The sequence below is a fragment of the Lagenorhynchus albirostris genome, chromosome 1 (assembly GCF_949774975.1).
Source record: "Lagenorhynchus albirostris chromosome 1, mLagAlb1.1, whole genome shotgun sequence".
In the NCBI taxonomy this organism is placed as follows: domain Eukaryota; kingdom Metazoa; phylum Chordata; class Mammalia; order Artiodactyla; family Delphinidae; genus Lagenorhynchus; species Lagenorhynchus albirostris.
This window is the reverse complement of record NC_083095.1, coordinates 127,123,247-127,139,751: the sequence shown is the minus strand read 5'-3', so window position 1 is coordinate 127,139,751 and position 16,505 is coordinate 127,123,247. Positions and strand designations below refer to the sequence as shown.

At 43.6% G+C, this 16,505-nt stretch overlaps 2 protein-coding genes across 6 annotated transcripts in view; one reads left to right on the top strand and one right to left on the bottom strand.

Annotated features, from left to right (window-relative positions):
* The window catches only part of GLCE (glucuronic acid epimerase), a 138,279-nt gene extending 132,181 nt beyond the window's left edge, over positions 1-6,098 (bottom strand). For all 5 annotated transcript variants that reach the window (XM_060153179.1, XM_060153174.1, XM_060153175.1 and 2 more), the window contains exon 1: positions 5,958-6,098. The gene's annotated coding sequence lies outside the window, so the exon portion shown is untranslated. The remainder of the gene's footprint in view (positions 1-5,957) is intronic.
* Positions 5,133-6,264, top strand: LOC132528607 (uncharacterized). Its single transcript, XM_060164529.1, has 2 exons — positions 5,133-5,501; positions 5,611-6,264. The coding sequence occupies exons 1-2, from the start codon at positions 5,133-5,135 to the stop codon at positions 6,262-6,264; spliced, it is 1,023 nt and encodes a 340-aa protein (XP_060020512.1).
* Positions 6,265-16,505: the final 10,241 nt, after the last annotated feature.

Below are 16,505 nucleotides of genomic sequence, written 5' to 3'. Positions count from 1 at the left end.
AAGATAATAAAAGCAGTGTGTTGGACTGCAGAAAAGCACAAAGAAAGAAAGAATGCAGGGAAGAGGGATAGGAAGAGTATGTATGGGAGGGATGCTGTAATTTTAAACAAGGTATCAGTAAAGGCCTTTCAGAAGGGGTGATACTTTAATTCAGACCTGAAAGAAGGAAGGGAGCGAGACATAACAGATATCTGGAAGAACAAGTTCCAGGCCTTCCAAAACAGCAAGGAGGCCACTGTGGCTAAAGGGAAGTGAACAAGGGTTAGATTAAAAAAAAATACACACACACACACACACACACACGGCCAGATATTCTTTTCTCCAGTCTTTCCCTCCAACTCCTCGTTTAAAGACTAACTTAAATCAAACCTTTTCTACATAGAAACTTCTGCAGCCACTAGCCCAGTCCACATTTACCTTTATCTTCTGAGCTCCTGGAGCTGCATCACTCATGGCATCTTTATATACTGCCTTGCAATTAAATACTTACTGCCTCCCACTCCCAATAAACTGAGCCTCTTCAGGGCAGTGACTACATTTTATGCTTTTTTGTATCCCTGTTAGTTAGCCCATGGTTGGCATGTAAATGGTTACTGGTCAGAATGTTGCTAATAACTTTAGTAGGCAGAAGATTAGTAAACTGTGAATAGATTTTTAAAAAGAAAAAAGAGGAAGGAAAGAAACCAAGACTAGGGAGCTACGTGAGTGAAGAGGCACTGAGGCGTCTCCATGTGTCATGATCCAAAGTCTGGATTTTCTCTGAGCCATGTCCTTAAGACTCTGAGATCCTCAACATCACTTTTCTAAAAGCCACTCTAGGCTTTTTTCCTGGGGGGAACATCAGGCACCTGGTTTCCTTTCAAATAATGGTTTTACAACACCAATGGTCATAACTAGCTTAACAACAACAACAAATCTTAACCAACTACAAAGCTGTGTGATCTTGAGCAAGTCATTTAACTATTCTTGTGTATGTCAGTTCCCTCATATGGTAAATGTAGGAGTTGGATTAAGTGGTCTCTAAAGTCCAATCAATCTCAAATCCTCTACTTTAGCTTTTTTTGAAAAAGCTGAATAGATAAACCTCACAACCTACTTCTTCAATTTATAAAATGAATAAAATATCTATTAATAATTTTAAATACACTGAATAAGAACTCATATTCAGAAAGCAGTGTAGTATTTTGAAAAAGCATACAATCTGGAGTAAGACAGACCTGGATCTACATAGCCTGCTTCTTAGTAGATAATAACCCTGAGAAAGTTACTAAATTTGCAGGATTTGTTTTGAGAATTAAAGGTAATGTATGTAAAGCAACTATTAAGCCACTATAAAATCCCATACACACTGGCAACAATCATTTCCCATACAGAAAGCAGCCAAGGTAAAATATCTACTAAATCACTGATGTCTAAGATCTGAAATACTCAAACTAGTTCATAATTCTGCTAACAACTTTAGATACAGGGATTAGTGGTTGCCTCAAAATTCTGCATGACTTTTCTGCAAGTTTATCAGAGTAATCCCTAACTCCTACAGTGCTGACAGTCTCTTTTCTTAAACATGAGGATAAGAACTACAGATCTAATGTCAGTTTGCGGTCATAGGGGCAGAGAATAAGATAATGTAGAAAGCCCAACGTTTTAGAAAAATAGGACAAGACTGAGATTTGGGCTTAACTCAGACATTATGAAGATATTAATCTTGGCACTGAGAGTTCAAATCTGTAATGAGAGCCAACTGTGTAAACTAAGCAATAGATAACTCAATAAGTAATAAGACAAATATACATTGGCTTTTGAGTCCAGGAAGAGAGAGACATACATAATTACAGCATACTAATGAACATAAGAGAATGAAAGAACAAGATACAGAGAGTGAATACCTAGTGGGGCTGGAAGAGTGAGGACCAGAGCACACAGAAGACTCAAAAAGCAGACAGCGCTTAAGTTGTATCTTGAAAAATCACTAGACTCTGTCAGTAAGACAGGAGAAGGAAAGGCATTCTAAGCAGCAGGGAGAATATATAAGAAGGCTCTGAGTCAGGAAAAAGTATGGCTCTTTCAGTAAACTGATGTTATTAGTACAGTTGGAGCTTGAGATGTATGGTGGGAGAAATGCAGGAGATGAGCCCGATGATGAAGGGCCTTGTAACCATAGAACTAAATACTGTAGGTAAGGGAGAAGTATGGGTTTTAAGAAAAAAGCACTGAACATATTTGCATTTCAGAAAAATCACATTGGCAGCGGTGTAAAGGATAGATTAAACGGGGTCAACCACTAGAGACCTCATTCTACACACAGAGTTCAATAAGGACATTACATTATCATATAGATACTCTATTACAGAACCAGGGGTCAGAAGCAAAAATAATAATGCTTTAACAGATAAAGCTAAATTACCAAAAGGAAATCATTTACCTTCATGAATGTATATTCTTGAATTAAATATTTCCTATATATCTTAAAATAGAAGAGGCTCTAAAATTAGGTATGATATATAAAAATTACATGGAACTAGTTGTACCCTGAGAACTAGCTACTCTTGTAGCATCTATCCCTTTTTGTAAATATAATACTGTAGATCCACAACATAAAAACCTATGTAATAAAAACCTTGGAATTGGAATTTATATTGATTACTGACAGGGACTTCTCTTTCTTTAATTTTATATATACGGAAACTGAGGCCCTGAGAAACTAAGGAATCATCCAAGGTCAGATGGTTAGCAGCACAGTTAAGACTGGAATTCATGTCTTATGATTTCCTTTCTAGAAATTGGCTTAGTACGTCATATTTATAATTTCAGAATCTTGAATGATAATCCAAAAGACACTGGTATTGTCATTTTCAGCAGTGTAATAATGAACTATAAAACTATTTTTGTTTCATATGCCTCACAAGAAAAACATCTATTAAGTGTCCATATGTCTGACAAAAAGAAATCCCATCCTGAAATCTGTGCCACAATAAAAACACCTCCTGCCCCGCCACAAAAACACAACCTATTCTTCTCTAGGGAGTCTAAAAACTTCCTTTTTCAAACTCGGGAAACAAATTTGAAATAAGAAAGGCCTAAGATTAATTTATCTTTGTATAATTAAAGATCCAACATCTTTACCATGTTTTAAGATTTAACTTGAGCCTCAGTCTTTTACTTATTCTGTTGTGCTCCCCTCCCCACCCCATTCCTATAATTTTACATACCTGAAATACATTTTTCCTTCACTAGTACGCATAGTAGAAGTGGCAACACTGACAAAATGCCTTATAAATACAGTACGTTTCACAAATTTGCATAGTGACCAAAATTTTAATTTTTAGACTTCTCTAGTTTACCCTTAAGTAATGTCTGCTCACTGAAATAAATTCAAATAGTATAAAAGCATATATTAATAACTCTCTTCCATGCCTTTGCAACTCTCTCCTGAAGAATCCCCCGAACACTTAAAAGTCTGATGTTTATCCTTACAGACTTTTTTTATGCTTATATAACAGAAGGTGCTAATCCTCAGAGTCAAAATATATTTAACACTCAAACTCTACTGATCATAATTTAATCTCTATTAATTCAGAAGGTAGATTGTTATCTTGCCTGGTTTCTGGTTAACATGACAGACATCAATTATATTATCATTCAGAGGTTATTTTTTTTTAAGTGAGCAAAACCCCAACTATCCTGTTTATTTCTTCCTTATCAGCATCTCAATTATTTTATGTATTTATTTTATTTATTTGTTGTCTTTCTTTCTCTTGATATAGGTTTCATGAGAGCTGGAATCATTGTTCCTCCATGCTGTGACACTTAGCAGACAATCAAATATTTTTTGACTGATCAGTATGTTTACTTAGAAATTATGAAAGTTGCTTTTTAAAAAGTTACTGACATCTGCTTAATTTTTCATTGGCTTTCAAACATAATGAGGAAAAAAAGATCTGCTTAGAGTTTTTTTGGCTGTGGTTCCAATCAAATATCTGCTCAACTGATCAGTTTTGATAGTCAAAACTATCTTATAAAATTCAATCAGGCATTTTGGTTCGATCAGGAATTTGTAACCAAAAACCAAAACAAAAACTTTCAGAGAGTTATTCATTGCTATGCAGAATTCCCTTGTTTTTTTAAAATGATTACAGAAGTCAAGTATTAAGTAGATTATCACTAATGTTTCTGGTTCTAAGATCAAAAGAAATGTCATTAAAAAAAAACTGTCACTAAGAAAAAGAGTGAGGCAGGCAAAGTTCTCTGCTTTGGCATACTCAAATTTGTCTGTTTATCCCAAATTACAGAATTACTGTGAGTACAGTTTCCACTGCCTGCCACAGACAGACTTCACTTACGGGCCTCTATGATAAAGGAGCTATCTAACCAGAAGAACTGTCAAGCAAAGGAACAGACTGTCTGACTTAAACATAAAAAAAAAAAAAAAAAAACCCCACATACACATATATACAGGTGATTTTATTTGAATTCCACCTAAGTCTGGGCTAGTTACCAAGGACTCTGCATAGGAGTCAAGACTAACTGTACCTTCACAATAAAACTGTTAAGCAGGATTCTCTAAAAGAGCTGTTAGCCATGCTTACAAGTCTCAAATGACGCTTCTGCAGAGCTCTAGCTTTGGAACTTCGAATTCCAATGCGTTATTTGGAAGCTGAACTTGAAGTTCCCCCTCTCCAGAAATGCTTTTCAAAGGACAGGGAGAAGCCAGAACACACTTCCCAGCACTGCCTGACTGCCTAACACTCGAGCAAGACTTCAGGACAGACCTAATAATGCAGGATCAGCAAAGCAGACCACCTAGGAAAGGAAGCCAAAACTTCACAGCCTTCCCTATCCTCAGCGGCTTCCACGCTGACCCGGAGGACACTCGCCCCCTTAAGAATCTACAGTCTACATGCCCACTTTAAGGTGTTGCCTGCCACTCTCCCGCTCCCAGAGCAGGGAGACCAGCACGCCTCCACAGGGATCCCGGGACAGAGAGAAGGAAACTGCAGAACAAACCCACTATTTCTCCAACTAGGCAACAACACGGATCAATCCTTCAACTAAGCACTGAGTAAATCTCATCTAGAAAGAGATTTGTTCCAGGATGCTGACCAGCCACAGACTGTGTACTAGGCTGGCTCGGGATGTCACCAGAGTCCCCTTCCCGCCCCGAGCCGACCCAGCGCCTGCAGAGCCGCGCCCTCCCTTCGAGATCTGCCGGGGACCCGCTAACTCGCCCAGTCTCCCCCGAAAAGACTGGAGGCCGTGCCAAGTTACCGCCCCCCTCTGGGCAAAGCAGAAACCCCAATAAAGACGCTGGTCTCCGCTGTAAACCCTTCCGTCCCCAGCAGCCCACCAAGGCGGTCCCGGCCCCTGCAGGACGCAGATACATCGCCCTCTCGCCCGGAGACCCCGATAAACAGACGGAACCCCAATACACTGCTTCTTTATCCCAGGAATGCGAAACGAGACGCCCACTCTCGCTCAAAGGACCCCCAAAACCTCATGGATCTGCCTCTTCAGAGACCTAGGACCTTCCTAAACTGAATCCTCTGCCCCCAAAGAGCCTGAGATCGCGATAAAAGGACCCCTTGTCCCGGAACCGCGCTATACCACCTCAAGGAACCGAAGGGTCCTGATAAATCTCCTTCGACCCCGAAGACCCGGGACCCAATCTGCTGCCAGCCACCACCACCCCAAGCCGGAAAAAAACCCGGACCCCCATTAAACCGCCTCCTCACCCCGAGGAGCCCTGGCACCCGCTACACCGCCCTTGGGCGCCCGCACCCGGATCCCACCCCACTGCCTCCTCGACCCCCGCACTCACGAACCCCTCCAAGCCTCGCGCCCACCAGGCAGCGCCGCGCTGCCCGCGGAGCCGCCCCCGTCGGGAGCCCCCCTGCCCCGGCTGCTCCGTGTCCCCGCTCCCCGACCGCTCCTCAGCGAAGACGAGCTCCGGGCTTCCTCACCTGGGTAGCGTCGGAGGGCAAGAGGACCGGGGAGCCCTCAGGAAGAGAAAGAGGCGGCAGAGAAGGGGCTGCCCAGGCCTGCGTCTGCCGCAGCTCCAACCCCTCCGCGAGGAAGCGCTTGTGTGAGGAGAGCCCTCCCGCTCCGCGCGCAGCCGGGAGACGGAGCCACAGCCGTGCCCACCGCTCTTCCCGCGAGATCCCAGCCACAGCGAGGGGCGGGGCCCCGGCGAGGGGCGGCTGCAGAGGATCGAGTGACAACCCCGAGAGCCTGTCTGCGGCGGGGCAGGAGGCGGGACTTGGAGCCTAATACTACCAATCGTAAAATAGGAAAGGTGATTCGCCTACCGCTTTTCTTCTCCCTCGCCCCTCATCAATAAACTAGGCAAAAGGAGCAGTGACCTTAAGTAGTCACGGGCAGAGGGACGGTATCTTGGATGGAGAGGTTTGGCTCGTGTCTGGTCCTAGTCAGCCTCCGTAGATATACCTGGTTACGGAAGAAGGTGGTTTTCACACCGCCGTGGACTGGGGCGCTGTTACCCTCGGTTACCGCGCGGTCTGAAGTCCTCAAGAGGTTCGCCTCTTCCTGGTTGAAGGCGCACCCTCCTCGGGTTACCCAGGTCTAAACCTGTTTTCCCCCCATCGGGGCCTCTCCTCCCTCTCCACCTCGAACAGGGCGCCATTGTTGAGATGCCAGTGTTTTCCCAACCCCTACTAGGGACGTCTGGTCTGACAAAGGACACCCTTCTGATTCGTGTTTATTTCTACTGAAAGCCTTCTAGAAGAGTAAAAAGTAAATCTCAGTCACCATTATAACAAATTCCGAAATTAAATGAAAAGTTGTATCTCTGTGGACCCCAGTGTCTGGCACACGCAGGGCACTGAATAAATGTAAAAGGAATGACTGAAGAATGTGATATTTAAATACAGTCCTCTCTCAGTATCCTGGGGTATTGGTTCCAGGACCCCTGCAGATACTAAAATAGTGGATACTCAATTCCCTCATGTAAAATGGCTGTAGTATTTGCATATAACCTACCTCCCATACCCTTTAAATCATCTCTGGATTATTTATAATACTTAATACAATGTAAATACTATGTAAATAGTTGCCGCTGCAACTTTTTAGAACTTTCTGGAATTTTTTTTCCTGAATACCATGATTGGTTGAATCCACAGATATGGTGGCCAACTATGTATGAAATCTGAACCCACTCCAGAAAATTTGGGCTTTCCTAGCCTTCCCTCTACAATGACAGCCAACCTTTTTCACCCTTAAGCCCAGTCTCTTCATTATTATGCCTATCCTATAGCCTTCATTCGTTCCCTGTCCCACAGCAAGAAGTGTCCTTTCTCCTCATCAAGGTTAGTCCCTGCACCTGTGCACTGGATCACAGCCATTCCCAGATTTTGATGAATCAACTGTCCTTTCCTTGTTACCAATTTCCCCCTCTCATCTAGCTCTTTTCTCCCACAAACACAGTCTCCTCCATGCTTTGAACAGAACAAAACTAACCTCCTCCACCCTTTCAAACTACTCTACCACCTTTCTTCTCAGATTCAGTGCTTAAGAGACATGAAACTGCATTTGCTGTCTTTACTTTCTCATCTCTTGTTTTCCCCACCGCAATGCTGCTTACACCCACACAATGGGCTGATCTCTCAGTGATCACAAAAGACCTCTTTCCTCTTTCTATTTTGGGAGATCTTTCCCAATGACCATATTGCAGCCTTTGGACAATGCCAGCCATCTCCTCCTTTGGTACCTGCCTAACTGCTTTCTCCAGATTCTCTAGCTACTCTTCTGATTTTTTTTTTTTAATCCTCTTTCCTCATTCGAAAACTATTGCATATTGGCATCTCCTTATCTTACAGCCATGCCTTGTGCGTAATAAGAAAAGTGGTTTCCACACATGGTTCCACACTTTGAGTGTCAATAGGTGGCTCAGACAGAAGCTGTTGGAAGAATCCAGAGGGAGGAGACACGACCATGAGGCTGGGTCTTAAAACAGTAGTTGGCCCATACAAATGCAGAGCAGACACAGAGGCTTTTCAGAGAAAAAAAATTGAGTGAACCTGAGCACAGAGGAAAGGATGTAGGCCGAGCCTGGCTATGGGTGCACTAGATTGGTCTACAGAGGATTCCTGCAGAAGAGCAGTAAAAGGTAAGTTTAGGGAAGAACCAATAGTAAAAGGCCTTAAAAACCAGGCCAAGTTGATTCAACTTGATTCTGTATCAAATGGGAAGCCAGAGCCAACCCTAGCATTTGTAGGGCCCACAAAAGGCAACACATGGAGTTCCACATATCAAATGTCTAAATATTATGTAAAAATTATAAAACAAGCTAACAAATTGTGAAGTTAAAAAATATATCCTTTTGCTTTGACAAATTTTCCTAACAACTTGGAAGGCCAGGTTCGAGCTTAGGGTTCTGGGACTTTTCAGAGTTCCCTGCTTGGAACAGAGAGAGCTGGCCCACACACAGAGCAGTCTTCCCCCCTTTTCTTCCCACATCCAGTTCACCCCCCACTCCATGGGTACCCCAGCCCACATGTCCAAGCTCCATTCCCACTTTTCCCTCTACAAAACTATAATTTCTTAGCCACTCCACAAGTCCGGGAGTTTATGTTTCAGGCTCTAGGGGGGAAGACCACAAAGGCCCTGAGAGTGGGCTCAGGGTCACTGGGGTAAAGAATTTTGGCTTCCAATACCTGGAGCGAGGTCTGAAGGGGTGAAGTCAGCTTCAGGTGGGCATATTCCTTTGGTTTGATGGATTCCCATCCCACGTAGGAGTGCAGCTGGAGAAGGGCCAGAGCAGAGCCCCTTAAACGTAGGCCCCTCTCACGTGCATCTAAGGTGGTAGCAGGTAGCAGCAGAGCCCCTGTATGTCTTTAGTAGGGTAATGACATATATAGTAGATCTATAGCTTGAAATATAAATCTGTGTATTTTCTGTTTCCCACCTCCTCTCCTCTTGCACTGGTATCTTAATGGCAGGAATGTACTGGAAAGAAAACTCTATTCTTGACTCCACTCTCTCCTTATGTGGCAACTCCTCTCCAATGCCTGGTTTCACAAATTATACTATTCTATGACTCCCTTATTAATCAGTGTATTAGAAACCTGGGTGTCTCTAAATGTGAGAAAACAGAAAAGCTATGAAGCACTCTTAGCCTGGACTGGAGCTTGGAACACTCACATTTGACTTTTAAATTAAAATGCTTTGGAAATAGAAGCTCCTGAAGAGGCCCAATGTGAAGAGTACACAGGCAGGAAGAGTACCAAACAGGCAGTAAGCCACCACAGACGGGGGCACCCCTTTCACCATCTGTCTTTATGTCACGACGCTTCACTCTGTGGCCTGACAGTCATGCTCTGTCCTCACAACCTCTCCATCTGGTACCAAGTACACCCTTCAGCACATTGTATGTTGAGAGCTGCCAAGGAGCCAGAACTACCAAGGTTTCTGTTTTCAGGATCCAAGCCTAGAATTCTGCCCATGGATCCTGTACATCTCTCAGTGGTGCTGCAGATGATTTCAGCAGGAGGCTCTGATGCTTCCTTAATCCCAGGACCGACATCTACTCATAGCCACACTCTCACTCACCATCTGTGGCTGGTCTTCACCAATCAGCAGCAGAACAGAACTAGCTAACTTCTTATTCAGGTCTTACCATCTGCTGCCTGTGTCTAAACTGTTAGTCCAGGTAAGTACAATCCAACGCTTCTATCCCTGTTCCTTTCTAGCCCTTCCATCCTTACTGGTGTTCCCCTCTCTGAGCATGTTCTGGGGAAAGCTTCCTCCTGGCCGCTGCGTATTCATGAGGGGCATAAAAAACAGTATCGTCAGAGAATCTGGAAGAAGAAATCTGGCTCTCTCAGACCCAACCTCCACTCCACCCTTTTCAAGTTTTGGAGAAGCACCTATTTGGTTAGGTTAGAAGGCTGAAATTCTGCATGAATTACCCCAAGATTAAGGGAACAGTATTCATCTGTCCATTTGCTGACCACATGCTAAACCTCTGAGTTTGGTTTATTTTGAAGATACCCAGTTACAAAAGGGGAAAATCAAGAGGGTTGTAGTGGTTTATAAATATGTCCACAAAACTTTTTATTTATTCATTTATTTTTTGCGGTACGTGGGCCTCTCACTGTTGTGGCCTCTCCCGTTGTGGAGCACAGGCTCCGGACGCGCAAGCTCAGCAGCCATGGCTCACGGGCCCAGCCGCTCCGTGGCATGTGGGATCCTCCCGGACCAGGGCATGAACCTGCGTCCCCTGCATCAGCAGGCGGACTCTCAACCACTGCGCCACCAGGGAAGCCCAAATATGTCCACAAAACTTTTGATACATCTCCCTTCAAGAGGTGGAGCTTAATTCTCTTCCCCTTGAGTATGGGATTGACCTAGTGAGTGATTCACTTCTAGCAAAGAGAATATGGCAGAAGTGACAGTGTATGACTTCTAAGACTAGGTCGTAAGAGACATTGCAGCATCCTCCTTAGCTTCTCTCTTTGATCACTTACTCTGGATGAAGCCAGCTGCCATGCCATAAGGACATTCAAGCAGAGGCCCACATGGCAAGAAACTTAGGCCTCCAGCTAACAGCTATGTGAGTGAGCCATCTTGGAAACCTCAGTCCAGCTCTGGTTAAGCCTTCAGATGCCTACAGCCCCAGGCCAACACCTTGACATAACCTCATGAGCCGGGACCACCCAGCTAAGCCTCTCTCAAGTTCCACACAGAAACTGTGTGAGATAATACCTGTCTGGTTTTTTTTTTTTTTATTGAAGTATAGTTGATATACAATGTTGTGTTAGTTTAAGGTTACTCATCTATTGTTTTAAGCCATTTCCTTTCGGCATCACTTGTTATCCAGCAATAGATAGCTAATACAAAAGTGTTGAGAGTAGTTGAGTCTACTCCTACTCCTGGGCAAATATCTAAAAACTCACATCAGGCACTAACATTACCTAAAGAGCAAGGAACGATAGATTTGTAGCTATAATGGCTACATCTAAAATTCAAGCGATGCTGCACCAGAAGAATGTGGAAGAAATCATTTATTGGTGGGAACAAAGATTCCAAGGCCTTCAGACTATTAAGAGCATCAGAGCAAATTGGAGATTGCAACAATCGTGGAGCCATTTGGAGGCAGTCAATAGGAGGTCTTGAGCAGTAGGAAACTTTTCACCCTCAAAAGCTTAGAGTGCTTCACAAACATACTACTGTCATCCAAGTTTATGGGAAAGTATATATTTCCATGAAAACAGAGGTAGAAGAAACCTCAAACATCCTCTCATCCATCCATATTAACCAAGAATAAGAAGTTGAAGATTCCATCTATAGGGATCCTGTCAAAATGAAATTGACATCCTGACACCATTAGTGCCCATGTGAGAGCAGAGTATGTTTGACAGCAAGAATATTGAAATTCTTTCTTGCATATAAAACTATATTTCTGAAGTCTTAACATTGTGAATTAAGATTCAGTGGGAGAGCAATTTCCCTATTAAGTAAAAAATGAGGAAAAGACATAAAAAGGAGACCAGTTAACTGAGTTACATACATTGCCGGTCTAAATTCATCTTACATCTGTAAGAACCATCTAGATGGGCCATATATACAAAGAGTCAAATACTTTACACGTTAACCATAAGATAACTTAGAACTAAGAAGATATACTTGAGATTCATTTGCAGGTCCATGATTCAAACGACCACAACACAGTTGTGGGATCTTTCATTTCCTGCAGCAGTGAGGGCAAAAATTAAGTCTTTGAACAACAAGGCCCTAGAAAGACTCTGAATTCTATACCTTTCTCTCGACCCCTCACCATCAAATTTTTTTAATCAGCAAGTACTTGTTGAATAGCTACTAAGTGCAAGGCATTGTGTTGATGCAGAGTATAAGCCACTGTTCCTGTCATTAAAAAAAAAAATCATATGAACAAGATGAGAATCTAAAACACGCTGTGCTTTGCATGTAGTACTCAATTACTAGCAGGTAAGTTGATGAAAAAGCATCCTGGGCAGTTACTCTTGCCTACCTAGGCAACAGCAAGAACACCACCCCTTCCGTTTTTCTAACAGAGCCCTGCTTTTGTTCAGCAAAGTTCTCAGCTCCAGAAATGAACCTCGTTTGAGCTAATCCAGGCTCAGCTCTTCCATTCCCCTTTGCCAGATACTCATTTTCCTTGCCTCCTTACCGGGTGATCCAAGTTTCCTGGATGGTCTCTAGGGAAGCTTTCCTTTTTTGTAGGAAAGTCCTCTCTCCACCTGCTCCCTTCTTCTTTCTGCTTGGAATACTGGTGTTTGAGGCTGTGGTTACGGTGTAGTGACTATGGGGAAATAAGGCCATGATGTTAAGTGATAAATAAATAGGGTAGACAAAAAAGAGCAACAGGAATTCAGAGCCAGGAGAGCCCAATTACACCTGGAGTGGTAGAATGGATATATGTTGTTTTTGCCTGCCTGGTGTCCATCCAGTTCCCCTTCTGGTAAAGGAATCTAACTTTTCCTTTGGGGAGCCACCCAACTCCCACTGTCCATTAAAGTAGTTTTGAGAGGTTTACTCCACCCCTAGATTCCAGGAGTGGACATATGACCCAGACCTGGTTAATCAGAGCACCATAGCAATGGGTTCAGGATGGCATGTGACCCATCCTTCTCTATGACTTTTGCTGGAACTTTAAAGAAAGAGAAGTTCACTTTTCCTGAGGTTGCTAAGCAGGTAGGATTTTAGCCTTGAGTGTATGGGGCTACCACGTGAAATATATTGTCACCCACTCCCTGGTAAAACTAACTCAGAATGAAATCAGCAAATCAAAAGAATCAGCAGAATCAGAAGAGAGAGAAGGATTACTGCTAATATTTTACCTAAAGTCATATTTAAACTCTATCTCTGGACTTATCAATTACATGAACCAATAAATTCTATTTTTTACCTAAACCAATTTGAGATTGGCCTCATTATTTACAACTGAAAGGTGGCTAGGGACTGTTATACAGAGAAAATGGGATATAAGCTGTACTCTTAGGTCGGATAGAAGTTTGGTAACAGAAGAGAAGGTGGCGCTTCTGGGGGGAGTAAATAATAAAAACAAAAGCATAAAGTCAGTGGATAAAAATGTCTGGTGGAACAAACAATTTACCTTAGAGGGTAAGTAAATACAGAAATTTAGGTCAGAATCAGATTAAAGATGGACTTGAAAGTCAGGTGAAGTCTGAGTTTATTCAGTAGCCAATTCTTTTAAGCAGAAGAGTCACCTGGTCAAATCAGTGTTTGGGGAAGATTAATCCAGTAGGATCTCACAGGGTGGACTGAAATGGGGAAAGCTCAAGTGTGAGACAATGAGGGCAGAATCCAAGTACAGAGTCTGCCCAAGACAAGAGGACCTAAACAGTAGGTAACCACTCAGCAGGGCAGAGCTAATCAGTTTTTTTGTTTTGTTTTGTTTTTGGGGGGGTTTTTTTGGCTGTGTCGTGTCTTAGTTGTGGCACGTGGGCTCTTCGTTGTGGTGCCAGGCTTCTCTCTAGTTGTGGCGTGTGGGTTTTCTCTCTCTAGTTGAGGCCCGCGAGCTCAGTATTTGTGGCGCAAAGGCCTAGTTGCCCTGCAGCACGTGGAATCTTAGTTCCCAACCAGGGATCCAACCTGCGTCCTTTGCATTGGAAGGTGGATTCTTTACCACTAAACCAACAGGGAAGTCCCTAACCAGTTTTTAAATTACCAAATAGTAAGGGAACTCTTGATGAAGTTTTGACTTAGAGACATGGTACTTAAGATTAGTAAGTACTTACGATTAGTACCTATACAGTACTTATGATTGGTCATGGATATGTTCTACAGATATTTACTATGAGCCCAGCACTCTGCCAGATGCTTGGTATATAATAATAAACACGACAGCTGTGAAGACCAGTTGATGAGGTATACATCCATGAAACAAATAACTGAACACAACCATGCTCTGAAAATTACTGGGTACTATGAGATCATGTATCAGGGAACCTAATCCCAGCCTCACTAGGAGTCAGGGAAGGCCCCCCAGAAGAAGTAACATTTAAAATGAGACCTGGGGACTTCCCTGGTGGCGCAGTGGTTAAGAATCTGCCTGCCAATGCCGGGGACACGGGTTCGATCCCTGGTCTGGGAAGATCTCACATGACGCGGAGCAACTAAGCCTGTGCGCCACAACTACTGGGCCTGCACCCTAGAGCCTGTAAGCCACAACTCCTGAGCCCGCATGCCACAACTACTGAAGCCTGCACGCCTAGAGCCCGTGCTCCACAACAAGAGAAGCCACTGCAATGAGAAGCCCGCGCACCGCAACGAAGAGTAGCCCCCGCTCACTGCAACTAGAGAAAGCTCATGCACAGCAACAAAGACCCAATGCAGCCCAAAATAATAAATAAATTTATTTTGAAAAAATGAGACCTGAAGCAGGAATAGGAGTTATTATGGTGAAAGAGGTTGATGAGCAGTACACTCCAAGCAGAAGCATGCTAAGATTAGATGGTATCTCTAACAAAGATCTGACAAAATTCCAATTTGGCTTTCCTCCAATGGTGCAGAAAGAGTCTAAAGAGTTAAGTAGGAGGCTGGATTATGCAAGGTCTTATGCGCTAGGAAAAGGATTTGGAGCTTTATCCTAAGAGCAATGTTAGCATGTTTTTCTGAGATTGGTCAATTCCATTCTCTGATGTGATCACAAAAAAGAGCCAATGGGGCTTCCCTGGTGGCGCAGTGGTTAAGAGTCTGCCTGCCGATGCAGGGGACACGGGTTTGTGCGCTGGTCTGGGAGGATCCCCCATGCCGCGGAGCGGCTGGGCCCGTGAGCCATGGCCGCTGAGCCTGCGAGTCCGGAGCCTGTGCTCCGCAACGGGAGAGGCCACAACATTGAGAGGCCCGCGTACTGCAAAACAAAACAGAACAAAACAAAACAACAACAAAAAAGGAGCCAATGAAGGCACCAACCTCGTGCATATTCTAAGTGGGTGGTCACCAGTTGGTGGGACCTAAGGTTTTGGAGAAGTTCCTCTACTTTGAAACTATCTCTCCTGCTTGCAAACTGATGTCTAAAATTCATTGAACATGGAATATTTGATACAACAAATGGAAAATCAAATGTCAAACCCTGAGAACAGGTTTTGAGGTCACTGAGAGGTGGAGGAAAGGAGGAAATCTGGTACAGAAAGCAGTCACAGAGAGGGGAAAGGGATACATGAAAGAAACACTGGAGCACGTAGAACATGCTCAACAAATACTTGTAGGAAGAAATGGAAGAAAGTAAGAAAGAAATCTCATAGTTTTATCAAGACTTGGCATCTCTTTTGGGCAAGCAAATTGGCTCTTTTCTCCCTGATCCCACACATGTCATGTATTAGGAAGACCAGGGACAAGGAAAGGAGAGGAGAGAGCACAAATACATCCTCCGGAAGTCCTCAGGGTACATGGAACATGAGTTGTGATTCAGTTGGTTCCTGGGACCACAGGGTAAGACAATGGGTTTGTCTTCCAATGAGGAAGACATCCAAATTTTCCCCAGGAAGGTGAGGAGCCTGGGAAATGGACAGGGATGGAGCCCTGTGAGAATAGTAGGCAGAAAACCATGGCAGACACTGCATTTCTGTGCCTGCAAGGTTGAGGCCCAGCATCTGGCCTGTGGGACGCTACATCTCTGAGGCCTCGTTCTCAAAAACCACTGCCCTTCTTCTGACATTTCTTTAGTAGCCCCTGGAACAAACTGTTCATTAGCAACCCCCAGAGGTTTTGTTTAAGTAGCCATATTGAATCATTATTACTGACCAAGAGTCATCCACATCTATGGGCTTTAGTTGGAACAGAAAAATCTAAGAAAAACTGCTTTTGAGTAGTTAAGGATGGTTTCTCTTTTTCTTTCCATGCAATACAAAAGATACACATCCCATTTTCCTTGCGCACATTTCAATTAAATATGTATTTTCGCCATATAAGCCTCTGCTGTCAGAATAAAAATACTTCTGGAATAGCTCAGTAAACTCACTGTGTTACTTGGTAACTTGACCTTTCACTGCTTTTTTTTTTTTTTTTTTTTCCGGTACGCGGGCTTCTCACTGTTGCGGCCTCTCCCATTGCGGAGCACAGGCTCCGGACGCGCAGGCTCAGTGGCCATGGCTCACGGGCCCAGCCGCTCCGCGGCATGTGGGATCTTCCCGGACCGGGGCACGAACCCGTGTCCCCTGCATCGGCAGGTGGACTCTCAACCACTGCGCCACCAGGGAAACCCTTCACTGCTTTTAAATTAACCAACAGGGAAACAGTAAGTTGCCTTAAGTAAAGCATTATCTTCATTAAAGATTATTAGATAAATAGGAAAAGGGCTCCCTGAAAACCAGCGTGTGCTCTGTGGTTCTAACAACCCCAGCATTTTGAAAGTAGCATGATTGAAGGGTCTGGAATTGAGTTTGGTGATTGGGTATCTCTGTAAAATATGAACCATGTTAACAATGATTCCTTCTCCCTAGTGTGTTCTAAAGATTGTTTCCATGGCAATCTACATTGTTTTGTCTAAG

Coding starts and splice junctions, on each gene's coding strand:
- LOC132528607 (XM_060164529.1), top strand. CDS start 5,133: ATGTCACCAGAGTCCCCTTCCCGCCCCGAGCCGACCCAGCGCCTGCAG. Junction 5,502..5,610: donor CCCCAAAACCTCATGGATCT/GCCTCTTCAGAG, acceptor TACCACCTCAAG/GAACCGAAGGGTCCTGATAA.